This window comes from Schistocerca americana, chromosome 8, assembly GCF_021461395.2.
Source record: "Schistocerca americana isolate TAMUIC-IGC-003095 chromosome 8, iqSchAmer2.1, whole genome shotgun sequence".
Classification (NCBI taxonomy): Eukaryota; Metazoa; Arthropoda; class Insecta; order Orthoptera; family Acrididae; genus Schistocerca; species Schistocerca americana.
In genome coordinates this window covers 60,590,771-60,611,472 of record NC_060126.1, presented here as the reverse complement: position 1 = coordinate 60,611,472, position 20,702 = coordinate 60,590,771, and the positions used below count along the sequence as shown (strand labels likewise).

At 40.5% G+C, this 20,702-nt stretch overlaps 1 protein-coding gene across 1 annotated transcript in view; it reads right to left on the bottom strand.

Annotated features, from left to right (window-relative positions):
• LOC124545427 (ruvB-like 2) overlaps positions 1 to 18,502 on the bottom strand; it is an 87,852-nt gene extending 69,350 nt beyond the window's left edge. The window contains exons 1-2 of the mRNA XM_047124347.1: positions 18,410 to 18,502; positions 18,121 to 18,234 (exon numbers count right to left, since the gene is read on the bottom strand). Coding sequence (XP_046980303.1) covers positions 18,121 to 18,234; positions 18,410 to 18,415 — 120 coding nt within the window. The 5' untranslated portion in view covers positions 18,416 to 18,502. The remainder of the gene's footprint in view (positions 1 to 18,120; positions 18,235 to 18,409) is intronic.
• Positions 18,503 to 20,702: the final 2,200 nt, after the last annotated feature.

Below are 20,702 nucleotides of genomic sequence, written 5' to 3'. Positions count from 1 at the left end.
ACCAAGTGCCTATCCGCTGCAGATCTTCCTGCATTTCGCTACAATTTTCTAATGCTGCAACTTCTCTGTATACTACAGCATCATCCACGAAAAGCCGCATGGAACTTCCGACACTATCTACTAAGTCATTTATACATATATTGTGAAAAGCAATGGTCCCATAACACTCCCCTGTGGCACGCCAGAGGTTACTTTAACGTCTGTAGACGTCTCTCCATTGATAACAACATGCTGTGTTCTGTTTGCTAAAAACTCTTCAATCCAGCCACACAGCTGGTCTGATATTCCGTAGGCTCTTACTTTGTTTATCAGGCGACAGTGCGGAACTGTATCGAACGCCTTCCGGAAGTCAAGAAAAATAGCATCTACCTGGGAGCCTGTATCTAATATTTTCTGGGTCTCATGAACAAATAAGGCGAGTTGGGTCTCACACGATCGCTGTTTCCGGAATCCATGTTGATTCCTACATAGTAGATTCTGGGTTTCCAGAAATGACATGATACGCGAGCAAAAAACATGTTCTAAAATTCTACAAGAGATCGACGTAAGAGATGTAGGTCTATAGTTTTGCGCATCTGCTCGACGACCCTTCTTGAAGACTGGGACTATCTGTGCTCTTTTCCAATCATTTGGAACCCTCCGTTCCTCTAGAGACTTGCAGTACACGGCTGTTAGAAGGGGGGCAAGTTCTTTCGCGTACTCTGTGTAGAATCGAACTGGTATCCCGTCAGGTCCAGTGGACTTTCCTCTATTGAGTGATTCCAGTTGCTTTTCTATTCCTGGGACACTGCTATCAAGAAAATACGTAGCTTTGGAATATACTTAACTTTATTCTTTGTTGGTTTACAAAGTTCTTCTTGAGACATTTATACGATAACTCTCAAACTAGGTAAGGCAAATGGCGCCTCGCTAGGTCGTAGCCATGGACTCAGCCGAAGGCTATTCTAACTGTCTCTCGGCAAATGAGAGGAAGGCTTCGTCCGTATTGTCGCTAGCAATGTCGTCCGTACAACTGGGGCGAGTGCTATCCCGTATCTCGAGACCTGCCTTGTGGTGGCGCTCGGTCTGCGATCACACAGTGGCGACACGCGGGTCCGACATGTACTAAATGGACCGCGGCTGATTTAAGCTACCACCTAGCAAGTGTGGTGTCTGGCGGTGACATCACAGGTCCGACATGTACTAAATGGACCGCGGCCGATTTAAGCTACCACCTAGCAAGTGTGGTGTCTGGCGGTGACACCACAGTTTGAATCATTCAACTGCTGTCTTGTTAACATTAGTGATGGCTCTTCGCAAAAATTTTGGCTGACCTTATCTCCAGTTTTTGCCAGCTTTAAGTGCCTATAACTATTTGAGCAGCAGTGCTTTCTATTAGCAGTTGGGGCTCTGGTGCTTTCCCAACACAGCCACGACAATTTACAACTGTTACACCAATGGTTCCTGTGTCTATGTTCTCCCTGTGTTTGGCCTGCGCCCTTTGTGACTGAAGCTCTTTGTGTGTTTCCCGAGACCCTCTAACCTAAAATACTGCCCAGTCCATACAAACACAGTCCCTGCTACCCGTGTAGCCACCTCCTGCATATAGTGGACTCCTGACCTATTCAGCGGAACCCGAAACCCAACCATCCTATGACGCAAGTCGATTTGATTACAGTCCATCAGCCATTAACAGACTCATTCAATTCCTCCAAGCCTATCCCAACACAGATAGCACAAAAATGCAGTGCTAAGCTCTGATACTGTTTAACTATCAGTGTAGGTTTTTATCCATACCCACTGCCTAACATCCGAATGGTGATGTGTTGACTGTTACTGATCAGTACAGAAACAGCATTTGATTCATCTGTGAAATGTAAAAAAATCAATGCTCTGGATTTTCAAAATCTTCAAGGTTTTCCTCTTGATTTTCACCACACTTCTGCAACAATTACATCTGACCAAGTTCTTCAGTTTATTTTGCAATGCATGCACCATGGGTGGCCACATAGTTTGAACGAAATGCCCCATCCAGTGGTATGTCACTATTTTCCACATTGTTACGTGCTATCTGTGCACTCATGTGTTCTGCTGTTGCATGCAGAGAATGACAATGCAGATGTTGGGATTCCTCACTCCCTCCATCAGAAAGTTTTGTCTTTATTGCATCAAGACCATTGAGGAATAGGTCACACAAAGCAACATGCCTGATGTATTTGGAAGCGCATGGATGCCAAGACTGAGCAAATGACCTCTAATTGGATGGTGTGTTTTTTTTTTTTTTTTTTTTTTTTTTTTTTTTTTTTTTTTTTTTTTTTTTTTTTTTTTTTTTTTAGGGCGCAAAACTGCTATGGTCATTAGCGCCCGGTCCGTGACTTAGGAAACAGTAAAAAACCGAAATTGAAAACCAGCAGCAATGGGAACGAAAGTCATAAAATTGGAGAAACTAAAAGCAGAAGAAAGGCTTAAAAATCCACTACAGAAAGGGGTTGGTTGTCCCCAAAAAAAGCTTCAAATGACTGACGTCATTTCACTGGCACTAATAAACTTGATAACGCAGTCGGCTGAGCGCGTGTCATCTGCTAAAATAGACAATATATCAGGCGATAGCTGTAGACGGGAGCGTAACGGATTAAAATAGGGGCACTCAATTAAAAGGTGTCTTACCGTCCACAGCTGAGAGCAGTCGGGACAGAGTGGGGGAGGATCGCCGCTTAAAAGATGTCAATGGCTAAAAAGACAGTGCCCTATCCGGAGTCTAGTTAAAATTACCTCCTCCCGACGACGCGTTCGGGAGGAAGAGGCCCAAGCACAAGGAAGAGCTTTCACGTCCCGCAACTTATTATGGGTAAGTGTCGACCAATGCGTGTGCCATAAATGAACAACACGTCGACATAAAACGCTCCGAAGATCGGCGAAGGGAATCGATTGAATAGCTGGCTGAGGAAGAGAGACTGCAGCCTTGGCTGCAATATCGGCCGCCTCATTTCCACAGATACCAACGTGTCCCGTGAGCCAAAGGAACGCCACCGAGACGCCCCCCAGGTGGAGCAAGCGCAGACAGTCCTGAATCCGGTGGACCAGAGGGTGCACAGGATAAAGAGCTTGGAGACTGAGGAGAGAGCTGAGAGAATCTGAGCAGATAACGTACTGTATCCGCTGATAACGGCAGATGTAGTGGACAGCCTGGAGAACAGCGTAAAGCTCCGCAGTATAAACCGAACACTAGTCGGGAAGCCGAAAGTGATTTGGGGTGTCGCAAACAATATAGGCACTCCCTACACCTAACGATGTTTTCAAGCCAACGGTGTAAATAAATGTGGCATCCGTCATTTGTGCACATAGAGCAGCAAATGCCCGACGATAAACAAGTGAAGGGGTACCATCGTTGGGAAACCGACAAAGGTCACGGAGCAGGCAGATGCGGGGACGGAGCCAAGACGGTGCTGTACCCCAAGTTGTCAAGAAGGTTTTAGGAAAGCGGAAGGAAAGAGAATGGAGCAGTTGACGGAAGCGGACTCCTGGTGGTAGTAGGGAGGAGGGGCGGCCTGCATACCCTACATCAAAGGAGGCGTCGAAAAAAAGGTCATGGGCTGGATTAGCAGGCATGGAAGACAGATGGCTAGCGTAACGACTCAGAAGGATTGCTCGCCGATTGGACAGCGGAGGTTCAGCAGTCTCAGCATAAAGGCTTTCCACAGGGCTGGTGTAAAAAGCTCCAGACACTAAACGTAATCCACGGTGGTGGATAGAGTCGAGACGCCGAAGAATAGACGGCCGAGCAGAGGAGTAGACTATGCTTCCATAGTCCAATTTCGAGCGCACTAAGGCGCAATAGAGGCGGAGAAGGACCACTCGGTCCGCTCCCCAGGAGGTACCATTCAAGACACGGAGGGTGTTAAGGGATCGCAGACAGCGAGCCGAAAGATAGGAAACGTGGGAGGACCAGCACAGTTTTCTGTCAAACATAAGACCCAAGAATTTAGCGACGTTTGAAAACGGAAGGTTGACAGGACCTAGATGTAAGGAGGGCAGAAGAAACTCCTTACGTCGCCAAAAATTAACACAAACGGTCTTACTGGGAGAAAAACGGAAGCCGGTTTTGATGCTCCACGAGTGGAGGCGATCGAGACATCCTTGAAGACGTCGTTCAAGAAGGCTGGTCTGTTGAGAGCTGTAGTAGATCGCAAAATCGTCCACAAAGAGGGAGCCCGAGACATCAGGAAGGAGACAATCCATAATTGGGTTGATGGCAATGGCAAACAGTACAACACTCAGCACGGAGCCCTGGGGTACCCCGTTTTCTTTGGAGAAAGTACGGGAGAGCGTAGTGTTCACCCGCACCCTAAATGTCCGCTCTGCCATAAATTCGCGAAGAAAAAGGGGCAGCCGACCTCGAAAGCCCCCAAGAGAACAGTGTGCGGAGGATGCCTGTCCTCCAACAGGTATCATATGCTCTCTCCAGATCAAAAAATATTGCTACTGTTCAGCGTTTCCAGAGAAAATTGTTCATGATATAAGTGGAGAGAGCAACAAGATGGTCAACTGCAGAACGATGCTTTTGGAATCCGCATTGGGCAGGTGTTAAAAGACTGCGGGATTCCAGACCCACGCTAAACGGTAATTCACCATACGCTCCAAAACCTTACAGACACTACTCGTGAGAGAAATGGGGCGATAGCTAGAGGGGAGATGTTTGTCCTTTCCACGTTTCGGAACAGGAACGACGATAGCTTCCCGCCATCGTCTGGGAAAAGTACTGTCGGTCCAAATTCGATTATAAAGGCGAAGGAGGTAACGCAGACTATGGGTTGATAAATGCAGCACATTTGGACGTGGATACCATCCGGTCCTGGGGTGGAGGAGCGAGAAGAAGAGAGTGCATGTTTGAGTTCCCGCATGGAGAAAACAGTATTGTAGCTTTCGCGATTTTGAGAGGAGAAAGCAAGAGGTCGCACTTCCGCTGCACGTTTCTTCGGGAGAAACGCTGGCGGGTAATTTGAAGAGTTCAAATCTCAGCAAAGTGCTGACCCAACGAGTTAGAAATTGCGACGGGGTCCACTAATGTGTCATGCGCGACAGTGAGCCCAGAGACCGGGGAGAAACTAGGCGCGCCTGAGAACCGTCTAAGCCGACTCCAAACTTCCGAGGAGGGAGTGAAGGTGTTAAATGAGCTAATAAAGAATTTCGAGCTTGCCTTCTTGCTATCGCGGATGACACGACGGCACGACGGCAATTCGGAGGTGCGTGGTATTGAATGTTCCGCAGCTGTAAGAATAACGTCGGTAATATGTGTGAACTCATCGTCGACGGTGGGAAAGTGACGGTCATCGAATGTCGCTAGAGACGAAAAAAGTGTCCAATCAGTTTTGGAAAAGTGGGCTAAAAATACTAATTTAGGCATTTCTACAAATATTGTCAACCTTGCCCTCACTTTGTAACCTATTAAAAGGCAGTAATAACATGAAATTTTTATATTCTATCTTTCCATAGTGTTTACCTATGACCCTATAAGTAGCAGGACTCGCAGAACTCATCTCTTCGAAAAAATATGGTCCTATGATAAACAATGCCATCAACCTGCACCACACAGCCACCTTTGGAGAAAACATCTCATTTGTTCAAGTGTGTATTTTTTCTCCTGACTGATTCAAATTAACCTTGCGAAAATTGTTCCAGAATTTTTTTTTATTATTTTGGTTAAGAGAGCACAGGAAGTTGCACAAGACGACAGTTTTGTTTCTTTCAAGAAAATATTGCCAGATCTTAGACTTGCCGAAAACTCAGGACCGCACATTCAATAGTTGTGCTACAGGATCTAATGTATTACCACTGTGTGTCTATAATTGAAGTTCTCATTTCAAAACATTGAGGAAAGAGAAACACTACTGAGAACGATGCCAAATTTGAATAGAATGTTGTTGAATTTCCCCAAACGTCGGACGTCACTGTGAGAATGGTGCATAAAATCTTACAAACAACTCACATTGCAATCCATATAAAATCACCCATGTTTTGGAGTTGTTTCCTGCTGACCTAACAATATGACAAATGTCAGTTGTGGAATTTCTTGCTTGCGTGGAACGGGACAATGAATGGTAATAGAACATTCTGTGGACAGATAAAGCTCAATTCCATCTCCAAGGACATGTCAACGCATGGAATGGCAGAATATGGGCAATGAAAAATCCGCAATCACATCAACTGGTACCACTTCATTCTCCAAAGGTGGCAGTGTGGTGCAGGTTGATGGCATTGTTTATCACAGGACCATATTTTTTTCGCAGAGATGAGCTCTGGGAGTCCTGCTACTTGTAGTGTCATTGGTAAACACTATGGGTCTTTTGTGCAGCAATGTCATTTCAATTCTTCAACAGCATGGATGTGTGGCAACAGTTATTTTTATCCAAGATGAGGCGCCTCCGCACATTGAAAAGCCAGTGAAGTGGCTGCTGCAGAGGTGTTCTGGACATACTAGAATTATCAGTTGCCATTTTCCTACAGCATGATTGTCCAAGATCACTCAATATAAACTTGTGTGACTTCTGGCTGTGGATTTATATGAAAAATGTGTTCAGTGCTCCAATTACGTACTTAGCTAAATTGAAGGAACACACATTGCACAACGCTTTCCGAACAGGACGCCTGATACTCCCATCTGCTGTGAAACATGCTGTTTCTCTATTTGAGCTTGTGCACAAAACAAAGGACACCATATTAAACATGTCTTGCAGCAGTCTCATAATGATTAGAAACTGATGTAATTTTGCTTTCTATGCAACTTTTGGCCTCAGGGCAATTACAAACCGACTTTTCCATCTGATATGGTACAACCTTGCCTGGAGGATGCACTTACCCAACTAACAGGCCACAGCTGTTGATTGCTGAGCCTGTGCTGTCACATACATCGAACATTACTGATGGGTAATTTGCAACTGAAACCACAGCCTTCATCTTGTGATTCATGCTATTCAGATTTGATGTCACCCTGAGCAATGGTTCTCTTTCTACAGTGTTTTGAAATTGGAAATTTAATTACTAACATCCTGTATATCTCAAAGTACTATACTGGCAAAAGTAAAACTTTACCAATGTTCTTTGAGAACATGTGCAAATGTTCACACAAAATTCCAGCAAAATCCATGATTGTCATACAAGAGCCTTTCCCGAAATTAGACTATTTGACGCAGATTGGCCCAACAGTCAGTGAGCTGACACAATCGTGTTTTCAATGGTCTCAGCAGCTATCTCCCGCATATGTTGCTCACATTGATTGTGGACAGGTGACGGTTGAATTTCAAGTACACTCGGGAGTGATGGTCAGTCTCTTAGATATATACAGGTTCTTGGGCTCCCCGGTATTGCAACAGCCATTACATCAAATTCCGTCTTATAGTAAATAGTATACTTCTTTGAGAGAGGCAATTCTCCATCCCTGCATATTATAAAACAGTAGAACGGCGACTTACAATGTTAGTGGTCAATTCCCCACTGCTGCAAAATACTTTTGAGTTTAATGTTTTTCTGTTTTTGGCTTCCAGATAGTTGATAGATGGTGTCTCAGTTGATTCCTTTTCAGGATTTGGACTCCCTGCTACAGTTATACAACAAGCTGTTCAAGTCGACTTTGAGGCAGGCAAAAAATTTCGAGGCAAGTGTTTCTGTTTAGCCGTCGGTGGTCACTAAACTTTGTTGCCCCTGCCCCATTCCCTTCTCCATGCATGACAAGGTAAAGGCTGAGCAGCAGTGTTGGCAGGATCAGGGTGTCCTTTCTCCTATTTCATCAACTCAGTGGACCACCCCCTTGGTGGTGACTTAGAAGCCTGACAGCACCATGCGTCTTAGCGACAATTTTAAATAGCCAGTCGACGCACAATGTGTCGCTGATTCATATCTAATTCTGCAGCAGGATGAGTTGTTGGTGAAGTAGTTGTGGGACGAAGCACAGTATTTTTCATGCATCGACTTGTGTGATGCATAACAGCAGTTTCCATTGGATGCAGCTTCTCAGGCTTTCATAGCCCTCACAACCCCCTTTGGGCTTCACCAGTATAATCACTTGCCTTTTGGAATCTCATCAGGTCAGGAATCCGTCAATGATATTTGGAACAGTTGATTCATGACATTCTCTGTGGTGAAAACTATCTCGATGATAAAAAACCATACACAATGTCACCTCTACTGGCTGGCAAACGACTGTGCCAGTGAACATCTGGTGCAGGACTGTGGCACCTGTGTGCAGAACCAGTTTGTGCCACCACACCAATTTTGTTCTTGGCCAATCCTGAAGCACCCTTGGGACAGGGTACACATTAATTTTGCGGGTCCATTTTTGGGCAGAATGTGGTGGTGGTGGTGGTGGTGGTGGTGGTGCTGGGTCAATGGTTTGTCAAATTTGCCATACGCAGCCAAGTTGTCCTCCATATCATCAAATGCCACTATTTTCTTCCCAAACACTAAGCTTAAATTTCATAGATCAGGATAAACTTATGTATAGTACCGCAGCATACTGCAAGAGGTTAGCTCCAACTAGTGAAATGGTGTAAGTAAAGGTGATTAAAAGCTTCAAATGCAAGTGTAGATGAAGTATCAGTGTCACTTACAACTCTTACTGATTCAAAAAATTTAAAGCCCTTTATGCACATTGCTAATTTATCTTGACTAATGGAGTGTTCCCTCATTGATTAAAAATTTTAAAAGCTATATCTTTATTCAAGAGTGGTAGCAGACGTAAATTTGACAATTATTGGCCCCATCACGTCTCTCAGTATTCTCTAATGTATCTCAGATATTTATGAAACAATAACTCTCCAAGTACTTGAACAACCCCAAGCTACTGAACAGCAATCAACTCTTTTTTTGAGCAAGCAGAAGTACAGAAACAGCAATAACGGATTACACACATGAAATGATTATAAGTCTACTTTCTAAAGCTTTTGATACTATTAATAATGGAATCCTTTTAGGCAGCTTGGAAAGAATGTGTATAAATGGGATAGGAAACAACTTGTTTCAATCATATTTGCTAAATACCATCACATTGTCTCTATCAACAAAATTTGTCAGGGAAAGTGGCCGCACTGTCAATATATAAAATTCTCCAACTTTTCAGCTCCTGTCACAAATGGTCTTCCTCTGGTTATTTACAAATATATCAGTGTCAGACACACGAACATCTTACAGCAATGTGTGGCACCTGTTGTGTGCAAGGTAGTGCGTCACCATGTAATGACCCCCTACTTCAGTTAGAAAGGGGAACACTATGAATAGTCACATAGTGTAGCTACAAGTTCCTCTCTCTTGCCTACAGCAGCAGCAGGCATCTTCGCAGAAGCAATTGAAGAAACTGCTTTCCAGTCCACCCCATTACATCCAGAATAATGGTTCTGGTATGCTGACAAAAGCTTTATTATCCAGCCATATGGAAAAGAAGAGCTACAGAACTTCCACCGACACCTCAATCAGCAGCACAGCAAAAGCCAATATACAACAGAAATAGAAAAGAATGTGGAAGCTTACTGAAAGCATGATGGTAAGCTTGGTCAGAGAGCATGCTATATAGAAAACCAACCAGCACAGATAGGCACGTATGTGCCTTCACACACCATCACACTACACAAAAGAAATCCACCCTACACATTGTACCCAAGAGCACCCACAGGTGGACATGTGAAAGCATAACTCCAAAACCCTTCATCTATATTTGGAGCCAATGATTATGGAATGAAGATGATTGACAAAACAGTGGCAATAACGAATGAAGGCAATAAGGAAGAGCAGAAGACAATACAACACATCACCCTGTTACCACATGTAAAAGTGGTCACTGAACGTGTAGGGAAAATTCTTGCCGAGCAGGTATCAGGCCGAAGTATTAGATGTTCTGGGCTCAATGAAAGATACAGTCAATAACCTAATACCACAGGAGTCTACGAAATCAGCTGCAAGTGTGGATCAGTGTATGTAGGCACGATGGGGTGACTAATTAGCATAAGAGTATCTGAACATTTAAGACAACAAAGTAAGCAGTTAAGCAGTGGCAGAACACCAAGAAGAGTGCAGCAAACTGATAATATTTTGAGAAGATGGCTTACTAGCCAAACAGCCATTTACCTGATGAGGAAGGTTACAGAGGCGATAGAAATAGCCAAGCTACCTGCCAACACGAACAGAGATGACAGGTATAGACTTCCAGCATCTTGGTTACCAGAAATAACAGCACTGCAGGACGACACCTCTCGCAAAGAAGCCCACAGAGGCACATGGCAGACCACACCGGCCACAGGTACACAGAGTACTGGCACATCCCAGCCACCACTAGGCACCAAGTAAACAACACTGTCACAACTGTCGCCCATTTCTCACTTGCTTATTTTCACCAATGGCAATAAATAAAGAAATCACCAATCAAGGATGTCCAACATCCCTACTCCACATCCTCAATAGTCTAACAGATCATAAAAACAGCTTCTTCCACAAATATTTAATAAATTATGCTTTTCTCAGTCATCAGCAAGCAAAACACACAGGGGAAGGCCGTTTGCAACAGCGGCTGAAATATCTAAGAATTTTACATATTGACAATGTGGTCACACATCGTGAAGAATTTGACTTACAGTCGCTTCAGCACATTCTTAATCATAAAATCAATTTCTGCTGCATGCTGCAGTTGGTAACTATTTGCAAAATGAACACTGGGAAGTAAACATGACAAATTACGAGCCACATGATTCGACAAGATGGCATTTATTGCACAAATGCTGTGATATAAAACGGAATATTCTGTAAAATTTAAACTGCAAGCTTAGATTCCTGCCTAACCACCACCTTGGAAATCAGGTCATTCCGAAAATAAAGCACAAAGTTTTGAAACAATCATCGGGTTATGCTATACATCCGTATGTCACCACATTCATTGTCTTCGCCAACCCACAAGCATATAACATTGGAATACAAAAAATATCACAAGACAGCCAGTCTTATTCCGAGGCACATACAGTACAAGACATAAATATGAAAACCAGTAACCAACCTTATAATCCATAGCAGCCAGACCAATAACCATGAATGTTGCACACTCCATGTCAAAAACAAAATTAGTCAATTCGTATCCTCCAGCAAAACATGTCACCCAATTGGGTAATGAAGTACCAATAGTAGCATGTAACGGAAGAGCCGCCATACTGTAAGTGCACTTCAGCACTTATTTATACAAATGACATACAGCCCTCAGAAACTGCAGCTAAGATCATGTTGTTTGCAGATAACACTAGACCGATAGCAAGTGATGTTGAGGAATTTCTGTCTATAACAACAGATCACGTCATCAAGTCATTGCAATCACAGTTCCATGCCAAAATTTTGAGCCTTAATGTTAAGAAAAATTACATTCAACTTGGAAAAATGTATCAATACTTAGATCTCCAATTGGTACTGGGTAAAAATGACTTAGGAGGGTTTGATGCACAAAACTCTCCAGAAACCATGTTGACAAACTGTAAAGACCATGCAAACAAACCTCTCCCAGGGACTCACTGCATGTTTTGCTCTGAGAATCTTTTTTTCCAGTATAAATTTCAGAATGGTGTACTAGAATGACTTTTTGGGAAAATTTGGGAAAAAAAAACTGAATTAAAAAAAGAGAAGAGCAGCACAAAATTTGGCAAGAAACAGCACCAAATCTGGCAGAAACTGATACTAAATTTGGCAAAAAATGACATCGAATTTGGCAACAAAATAACACCAAAATTGGAAAAAACAGTAGCAAAATAACATTGAATTAGAAAAAATAATGCCAAAGTTGGCAAAAGATAACACCAAATTTCGACCTAAGATGTAACGGTTTTTTCATGTCCCTGTATAACTAATAGTAGGTTAACATATTGACTGTCATGAAGTCACCACTGGACACAACAAATGTTCACAACTGATGCCACATGAATGTCGCCCACATGCTCCACTCTGTTTAGTGAAGCATTTTACCTTATTTTCTGTACACTGTACTCAGCTCAGTCCCGAAATACGTACAATAAACATAGTGGAGCATGTGGCTACCGGTGTGCACACGGCATTACGCATGAACCTCTGCTGTGTCCACCGCTGGGCTCCTGGCAGTTAATGTGTTAAATAAAATTTCTATATTACAGAAAAGAGCTGTTCAAATCTTGGCACAGGACAGACACAGAGGTGGGGAGGAAAGGACAGAGTGGTGGAGGAGGGAATGGACAGAGGGAGAGGGGGGGGGGGGGGGGGCAGGGGAAGATGACAAGAGAGTGGTGAGAAGGAGATGGACAAGAAGAGGGGTAAGGAGATGATCGACAGAGATAAGGGGGAGGAGGAAATTAGGACTGACTTACAATTCTCATACAGCTTTAGCAACTGCAAAGCATTGCCAGGTTCAATAGTTCTTTATAATGCCCTGCTATCAGACAATCAGGTTGGAGAAGGTAATGGCCTCTACACGAAATCAGAACCATTTGTTTCTATATGTAAATGAATCTGTTAGCTTACACAAATATTAGCCCCTCAATTACTGTTGAGTACTCTGTTAACAGGTGTACCATCCAGGCTATGTTTTGTCTTTGCACAAGAATGTTTCTGCTGTCTGTTTCCAATTTTCTCTCTTTCTGACTCAGTGCAATACACCTGCTCAGAGAAGGGAATGTGTCACAAGTATAGGTGGCAAGTGTGTGTGTGTGTGTCTCATCTCATATGTTCATGTGTGTACACTTTTCAGAAGTGTAATACAACGAAGTTTAATGTTCTAGTTATATCGCTGATTATACTTCTAGTGCACGATGTGAGTTGCTTTTAGTCTAGGTGCAGGTGGTATCCTTTCCTAATCACTTACAGAGGAAGGTGGCTAAGCCATTGTTCATGCTCTGCAGGCTCATTCAGAAATAATAGGGACCACCCCATTGAGCCATCTTCACTTGGTTTTTTTAATGGTTTTCCAAACTTTTTAACGTAAATGGTTCTATTGATAAGGCCATGGCCAACTTCCTGCCTTATACTCGCCTATTCCTATCTTCCTTTGCATATGTTTTATGTGTATGAATATATTCTTTCTGTAATGTGTCTGACATGTCACTTTTGCACCAAAAGGTCTCACATTGAATAAATCAGTAAATACAAAACTTAAAAAATGAAATATAGTCCCTCAATTGCCCTATGAACATTTTAGCTTTATATTTAGATTGCTTAAAATCTCTCACTTTTATATTACTTTAATCTCAATTAGATGGAAAACCCAGAATGCATGTAACAATATTATGAAAAGGATAGTTGCTACTCACCATATAGGGGAGATGCTGAGTCGCAGATAGACATAACAAAAAGATTGTCATAAAATAAGCTATCGGCCAACAAGGCCTTTGTTAGAAATAGAAAGCACGCACACGCGCACCACAATCTCTGGCAACTGAAGCCAGAATACGAGCAGCAGCAGCAGCAGCAGCAGCAGCAGCAGCAGCAGCAGCAGCATCAGCAGTGCATGACGGGAGGAGGGTGGAGGGTAAGGAGGGACCGAGGTGAGGAGTGGGAGGGATAGCACAGCAGGGATGGAGTGGGGGAAGAGGTGAAGAGAGGGTGAGGCAGCTAAATGCAGTCCAGAAGTTATAAAGGGAGGGGGAGAGGGGGAGCAGGTAGTGGAAAAGGAGAGAAGACTGGGTGCATTGGTGGAGTAGAGGGCTGTGTAGTGCTGGAATGGGAACAGGGAAAAGGCTAGATGGCTGAGAACAAGGACTAAGAAACCTCAATAATTAATCTCAATTACATATTTTATGACAGCAGCAGCCAAATTGTAATAATATCTAGTCTTTATTCATGAAAATACTTCAAGGCCACAGCTCCTATATATTCAATGTGTACGTATGTTTCTGAGCTATTTATTTTCATTGTATTTCGACAAGAAATCCTGAATCATAAGATGATATCTGGAAGGGTGAATAAATAAATAAGCAAACTGGAATCATTTTCTGTCTTACTTGTAAATGTTATTTTTTAAAGTAAGTTAATATACCAGGTGCAATAAATTTAACGGTCATAAATATTTGTTCCAGGTAAAAAAAGTCGGTAATGCAGCCCATGATCCGACGATTAGTATCGTGTTTGCTTCCCATTGTTCATAATGTACTTATCAACTGCAGCACAAAACAGAAGAGCCAAGTACACCCTAACCACACTTTTACTTCCAATGACAATCACTGCTAATGACTTGTTTTAGTAGAAGATATGAATTTATTATATTTGTTTTTGATGATTACTGATACGACTATTATGCATTACAAACTTGGTTACTTATTTCTATATGTATTTCTTGTACTATATGTTTCTAATAATACGGCAGGATTTCTTGCATTTTATAGTCCAATGTTATAATTTGCTTACAAGTTCGCAAAGACATGTGACTGGAGGAAAATTGGCTGTGAGGACAGACTGATCTGTAGTACGGCCCAATGATCATTTCCAAACTTTTCTGTGGTAGATTCAAATGTCCTGATTTCCAAGGTGGTTGTTACACATGAACCTACAAGTACAGTTAAAATTTTATGAAATATTTTGTTGCAAGTGAGAACATGTTGCACAACACAGTCCATTATATCATAACATAAATGCATGCACTCCACATCATGACAAAGTTTATCAAGCACTATTTTCTCAATGGTTCAGCCAACCTATCTAATCATTCACAGTGCAAAGAATTGACAGCTGCAGTGCGCAACACAAAAGCTGCCGCCATTGTAAGTGTACTTTTACTGGGTCTCAATGTGCAAACCTAGTTCCTCTAAACGTGAGGACATCTAAGGTTTTTTAAAAGAACATGGATGCCGAAGGGGCACAGGGGAGGGTGTTCGTCACTGGTATTAAAATTGTGTACCAATTGAAAATTACAAGTTTCAAAAACATACAAGTATTTTAACTCAGGCAGTAACTTGTAAAAAAAATAAAAAAAAGACATATTACATACAACACCTGTTGATACGTCACACAAACTACTTCAAGGCTGGAGACAAATTTCACAATTCTTTCTGAGTGTGTGTTATTGCAGGATTATGACACTGTACGCAATAATGTTTTGGTTTACTTACAGTATTATACTTCTGCTTCTTTGTTACAGGAGGCTGACCTGCACATTTAATCATTTCTTTGATTTTCTTTTCTAGAACACTTTCCATTGATTGAACAATTTGATAAGCTAACCCTCTTGCTATAGTTGTGTTTCTTCTCATTCCATCTTGGATGTTGCTGCATAATATGGTGGTTGTACTGACAGCACAGATACCACAGAGAATAAAATACTGACAGAGGCCATCTCTCTGTTTCCCTCTTGCAGGGGTATCATATGATCAATGGTATCAATTTCACCTTGAGCGAAATTATAATAGGGGCCTATGTATTTATGTGGAATTTCTTGTTCTCACGCCCCTTCAGTGTCTTCATCTTGATGCAATGCTGATAAAATCAATTTATATTTGGTTTTGTTTTTAATACAGGGGATATCATAGTAACTGGCAGTCTACATGTGTGTGTTTGTGTGTGTGTGTGTGTGTGTGTGTGTGTGTGTGTTGTAATGGTACTTCAATTACGCAACCATTATGGCACCTCAACTCAACCTCTCAATACCAGCAATATTCTACTGTGTTTCTGTAAAGTAGTTGACATATTTCTGAGACAACATTCAGATTTGATTTCACTAATGTAGAGATACTTTGATGCATCGATATGTTGCAATGATATTATTCTTATGTGTATTCTTTCTTTTGTCACTATGATCTTTGACGTACTTGTAACTCTTGATTTTTGGGAACGCAAGTGATTATTAGTTAGTTGTTAGAGTGTCGGACCTTGAAAAAGTCAAGTGTTGGAAGTCATGTTGGAAAGACGCATATTGTAGCCAGTTCATAAAATGTGAACTTTAACAGCGAGGAAGATGTTTTCAAGTATGTTTTGTATTGTGAAGTGATGTTTTGTGTGTTGTGCTATTGCAACAAAAGCAATAAAAAAGAAGTGTAACTTAAATTCGGAGTGCTGATTATTTTTTTACATCACCATTGTGCTAACTTTGAAAGGTTTAATCTTCAAGAATGGTTTGTGAAGTGCACCTACAAAACTTGAATATAGCAGACTAAAACTTAGGCCTTTTTGAATCAGAGCTTGGAATTATCACCACCTAGATTTTCGGCGACTGAGCCATGATTTTACAACGAGACCAGCGTGGGAAACACGAAAAGATGAGTGCCTAGTTTATTCATTATTACATGATATGACTTTATTAACTGTGCTCTAATGACACCTGCCACATAATAACTTTGTTGTTGCCCGAAAATGCAGTATTTAGCAGCGTGAGCAACACCACAATCTTTAAATTTTGACCTTTGTTGTGGTAGGGTTGTTATGGGTGTATGAGCAAGTACACTTAAATATAGCTCTTAGTCTGTCATGATCTTCATTATGCCTGGAATATGCTTCCTGTTTGACTGGAGAGTTCCTACTGTAGGAACTCTGTAGTCTTGGTATGCCTGTTCCACCAAACTCACCAATTTGTAGTATTGGTCTGTAGTAATATTTTGAGCAGTGTTTTTCATAGGTGTTGTTGTTCTTCTTCACTGGCGAATAGTTTTGTAATCAAATCTAACAATTCTAGAAAGTTTCTTGAAACATTTTCTTACCATAATGCTGTTGCAAACAGACCAACACATTAGGTCTGCGCAGAGACTGTGTACACTGACAGAAATGTCCTTATTTGCACCCACAAGTATCAGTATTCCTACAAAGGCATATAATTCTTTCTCATTGCAAGAAGTAACATTTAGCCTAACTACCTCTTCATTTGAATGTTTTACTGTTACATCCATGTCAAGTGTAAAAAGCAACATCACGGCTTCTCAAGGTGAAACATGGCTGGAATTACTCCAGCCTGGTCCCTTATTATATTTGCAAGAGACCTCCTAGGTATTCTAGGCTGTGTGATCACGTATCACTTTCATGAAGCACATTCACATCCTGATCATCATTATCTGAAGCTACATTATCTTCGAAACAAAATCACTTTTCCGACTGAATCGTAATCCATAATACCATCCTCATCTTTACTTTCACTGCCTAAGTTAGAATCTATACCTAAAATTTTATTAAGAACTTTCTAAAAATGGTTGGTGCATTCTTCCAGCCATTTCTGAGTCTCAATGTGAACAGCAGGGAACTGAACTAATTCACAGGAAGTACACAACATAAATAATAGCCAAGTGTCATCAACTACTACTTGCTTTAAAAATAAACTGGCTGTTGAGAACAACAAAACGTCTCCAACAAGAAATACAGCCATGTATTGTTGTAAAGTTGGGAAATAAATTTTACATAGAATAATATTTTGTAAAGCAGAAAGCTAAGGGGCAGTTCGTTGAAAGTTTCATTTTTTTTTTTTTCTATAAAATTTTCCACACTAAAGTTTCACGCCATATTCAATAAACAATAAAGGGAAAATGTCAAAACACACACACACACACACACACACACACACACACACACACACACACACACACACACACACACACAAAATTAGGCATCCTAGTGTTAAGAAGACAAGAAAAATAATTTGCTACATAGGCCTAAATGGAGTCAAGAGTACTAAACAAGACTCAACTTAAATGTATATCCTGAATCAATGGAGTACAAAACACATTACATTCAATGAGGGTTTACCCCATGTGAATCTGTGAAAAGAGGGAATAGTGTGGCACAGCAATGGTCATCAATATTTTGAAAGGCATTCAGACAGAGACTTCCTTGATGAAGCAAAATTTAATTTCTAAAGATAAATTAAAATCATCTACGCAACTGTCTATGGAAACGAACTGTTTATAATTACAGATACCAGTACAGAGGCAGATATTTCATTCGTTAACTAATTCAAACAACTTGGACATAACTGTCCCTTAACTGCAGGTATTAATAGTTACACAGGACCAATGAAAGTCACTTATGGTCTTGGTATGTATGGTTATGGGATTTCCGTTGAGATCCGTGCTACAACAAAGGACGGAAATCACCCATAATACCTCACATTTCAATTACTTCTGTTTCATTATTTCTCCACCGTTTTGCGCCCTTACGAATGACTTAGGTTCACGAATGACTTACATGTCTTGGTTCGAGGGTGTCATCGAGTCCCAATCCTCGTATGTGTGAATGGGCTCCAATTCTCTCGATCCTAGTGATTTCTCTAACTTCTTGTACTTTGGCTGCTGCTACTGCCTACATTGTCAAACAAAAACAATACATTACAAACAGGCACACTGAATCGTAGCACACGTAAAACGTATTATTAAGCTAACTCTATAAATCTGAAATGACTATATCTCAGTACTATAACTCAACTGGTAAAACAAGGGCATACCAACATTTTACCTACATATTATAAAATACATACCGCCATTTCCTACACAAATCTCAACGTGCTTCAAACAGTATTTACCGCTGTTTACCTAGTAACAACCTGAGATTATATGCAACATGACAAGCGTTTCTCAGAGATAAAATTGAGTGAATGAAAAAACTTAATAAAATCATAATTGTTAGTTTCGTCGTTGTAGCAACAATATTAATAGCAACAATATTATTTTCAATTGTCATAATTAAATCTATTCTTCGTTATACATGTAAAAAAACACAGAATAATATAATATTCATATTATCACATTAAAACCGTGATAAATCGGAGATATAAATAATTCTGCACAGAAGCGATGGAAATTTCACTCAATCTTGTAACAAATTTTATTTCTCATTATGACATGATAATGTGTAATTTAAGCACAGATATTCCGAAGTACTTCCAAGCAAGGTAGGATACGAGTGTCAGTCATACCAACCCAAATTGTAACAGAATGTTCATGACATGTATGCCAGAGCTTTAAAATGCAGCTAAAAATAACAAAAAAGGGAACAAGGAGGAACCATTACGCAAGAATTACCTTACACTTTTCGTAGTGCGATTCGGAATTTCATTCATTAATGGACACATGGTTGCAATTATTAGATTCGGAATTTTTATAATATTTTTCTTATATTCTGATTTCTTTACATTAAGTGAAATTGGAAGGTAAACTATATATGTTGACACCCATTTGCGAAATGTAAAATATTAAACATAAATGTATAGCTTTGGTTAGGGTGAGCAAGACTTAAAGTCGCAAATGAAGAATACCCAACCCAAATTACGACGAAACCGTGCCAAATCCTAAATGCATTTGCTTCTTCGTTTTTCTTTCTTATATTCATAATACGATTAGTTCAATGCCGTACCGAAAATTTACATTGGCGCTTCGGCAGATAAAATGTATCGATTGAGAGTATATTGGTAGCACTTTCTTATTTCTTATCAGTGCCTTGAAGCATAGCGAAGATAAAAAGCAACTTCTCAGAAAACTATATTTGTTCCTAAGAAATGGCTGATGCTTACGTAGTAGAAATGATAAGACTAAAGCTTTAAATACCTTGATAAAGGTATGACGGTAGAGAGTGATACTGGCAAGAGCAGAACAGCTGATTTGCAGAAGCCATTTAATTGACCTTCAGTGCATATTTTTCAAAGAAAACATAGATTTGTGTCATCAACATTTTAAAACGTAATAATTCTGCTTTGCAGTTATTTCCAATCACAGCAGCAGTGTCTTTAATGTACTGTATAAACTTGTTTCTATTATTAAACACAAAAAATGTACTAGAGTGATATTTTGTCATTGAAAGAGAATGTAACAAGCAGTTCGATAGGAACTTGCAAGACGTTGAATTGTTTGGTAGACATCACGGGACTAGTGCAGCAGGGGATACAACCCGTCGGCTTTGAACAATGACGTCACAAGTCGCCAGAGAGCATGTATTACAGAGATGAAAGAGCTGAGGAGAATGTTGAGAAACAAAGGAATGCGAGAGAGATAAACATTGATCTTGTCAAAAGCATAAGTGTTTTTTGACTTTTTTAAAAAAAAAATCTCACGAGATAGAATAAACTGATCCTACTTTATTAAGCAATATCTTGTCAAAAGCCAAGAAGCGATTGTTCTTAATGTTCTAGCTCCCTTCAGTACGTAATAAGTGTTTTTTGACTTTAAAAAAAAAAATCTCAGGAGATAGAATAAACTGATTCTACTTTATTAAGCAGCTCCCTTCAGTACCTAATAAGTGTTTTTTGGCTTTAAAAAAAAAATCTCACGAGATAGAATAAACTGATCCTACTTTATTAAGCAATAGTGTTTTTTTTTGGCTTTTTAAAAAAAAATTTCACGAGATAGAATAAACTGATCCTACTTTATTAAGCAATAGTGTTTTTTTGGCTTTAAAAAAAAAAATCTCACGAGATAGAATAAACTGATCCTACTTTATTAAGCAATATCTTGTCAAAAGCCGAGAAGCGATTCTTCTAGTGTTGTAGCTGCCTTCAGTAGCTGATAAGTGTTTTTTGGCTTTAAAAAAAAAAAATCTCACGAGATAGACTAAACTGATCCTACTTTATTAAGCAATCAGTAAAAAAAACGAAATTGAAACATAACAGCAAAAGCTTATTAGAACACAGAACTGCTTTATTATCTATGCCTCGAAGTGAAGACATTAAGATCTATGACTAAGGAAAGACGTCATTGTTCAAAGCCGACGGGTTGTATCCCCTGCTGCACTAGACCCGACATCACTCTACATGTTTACGTATTTCACTTTTGGTAGCA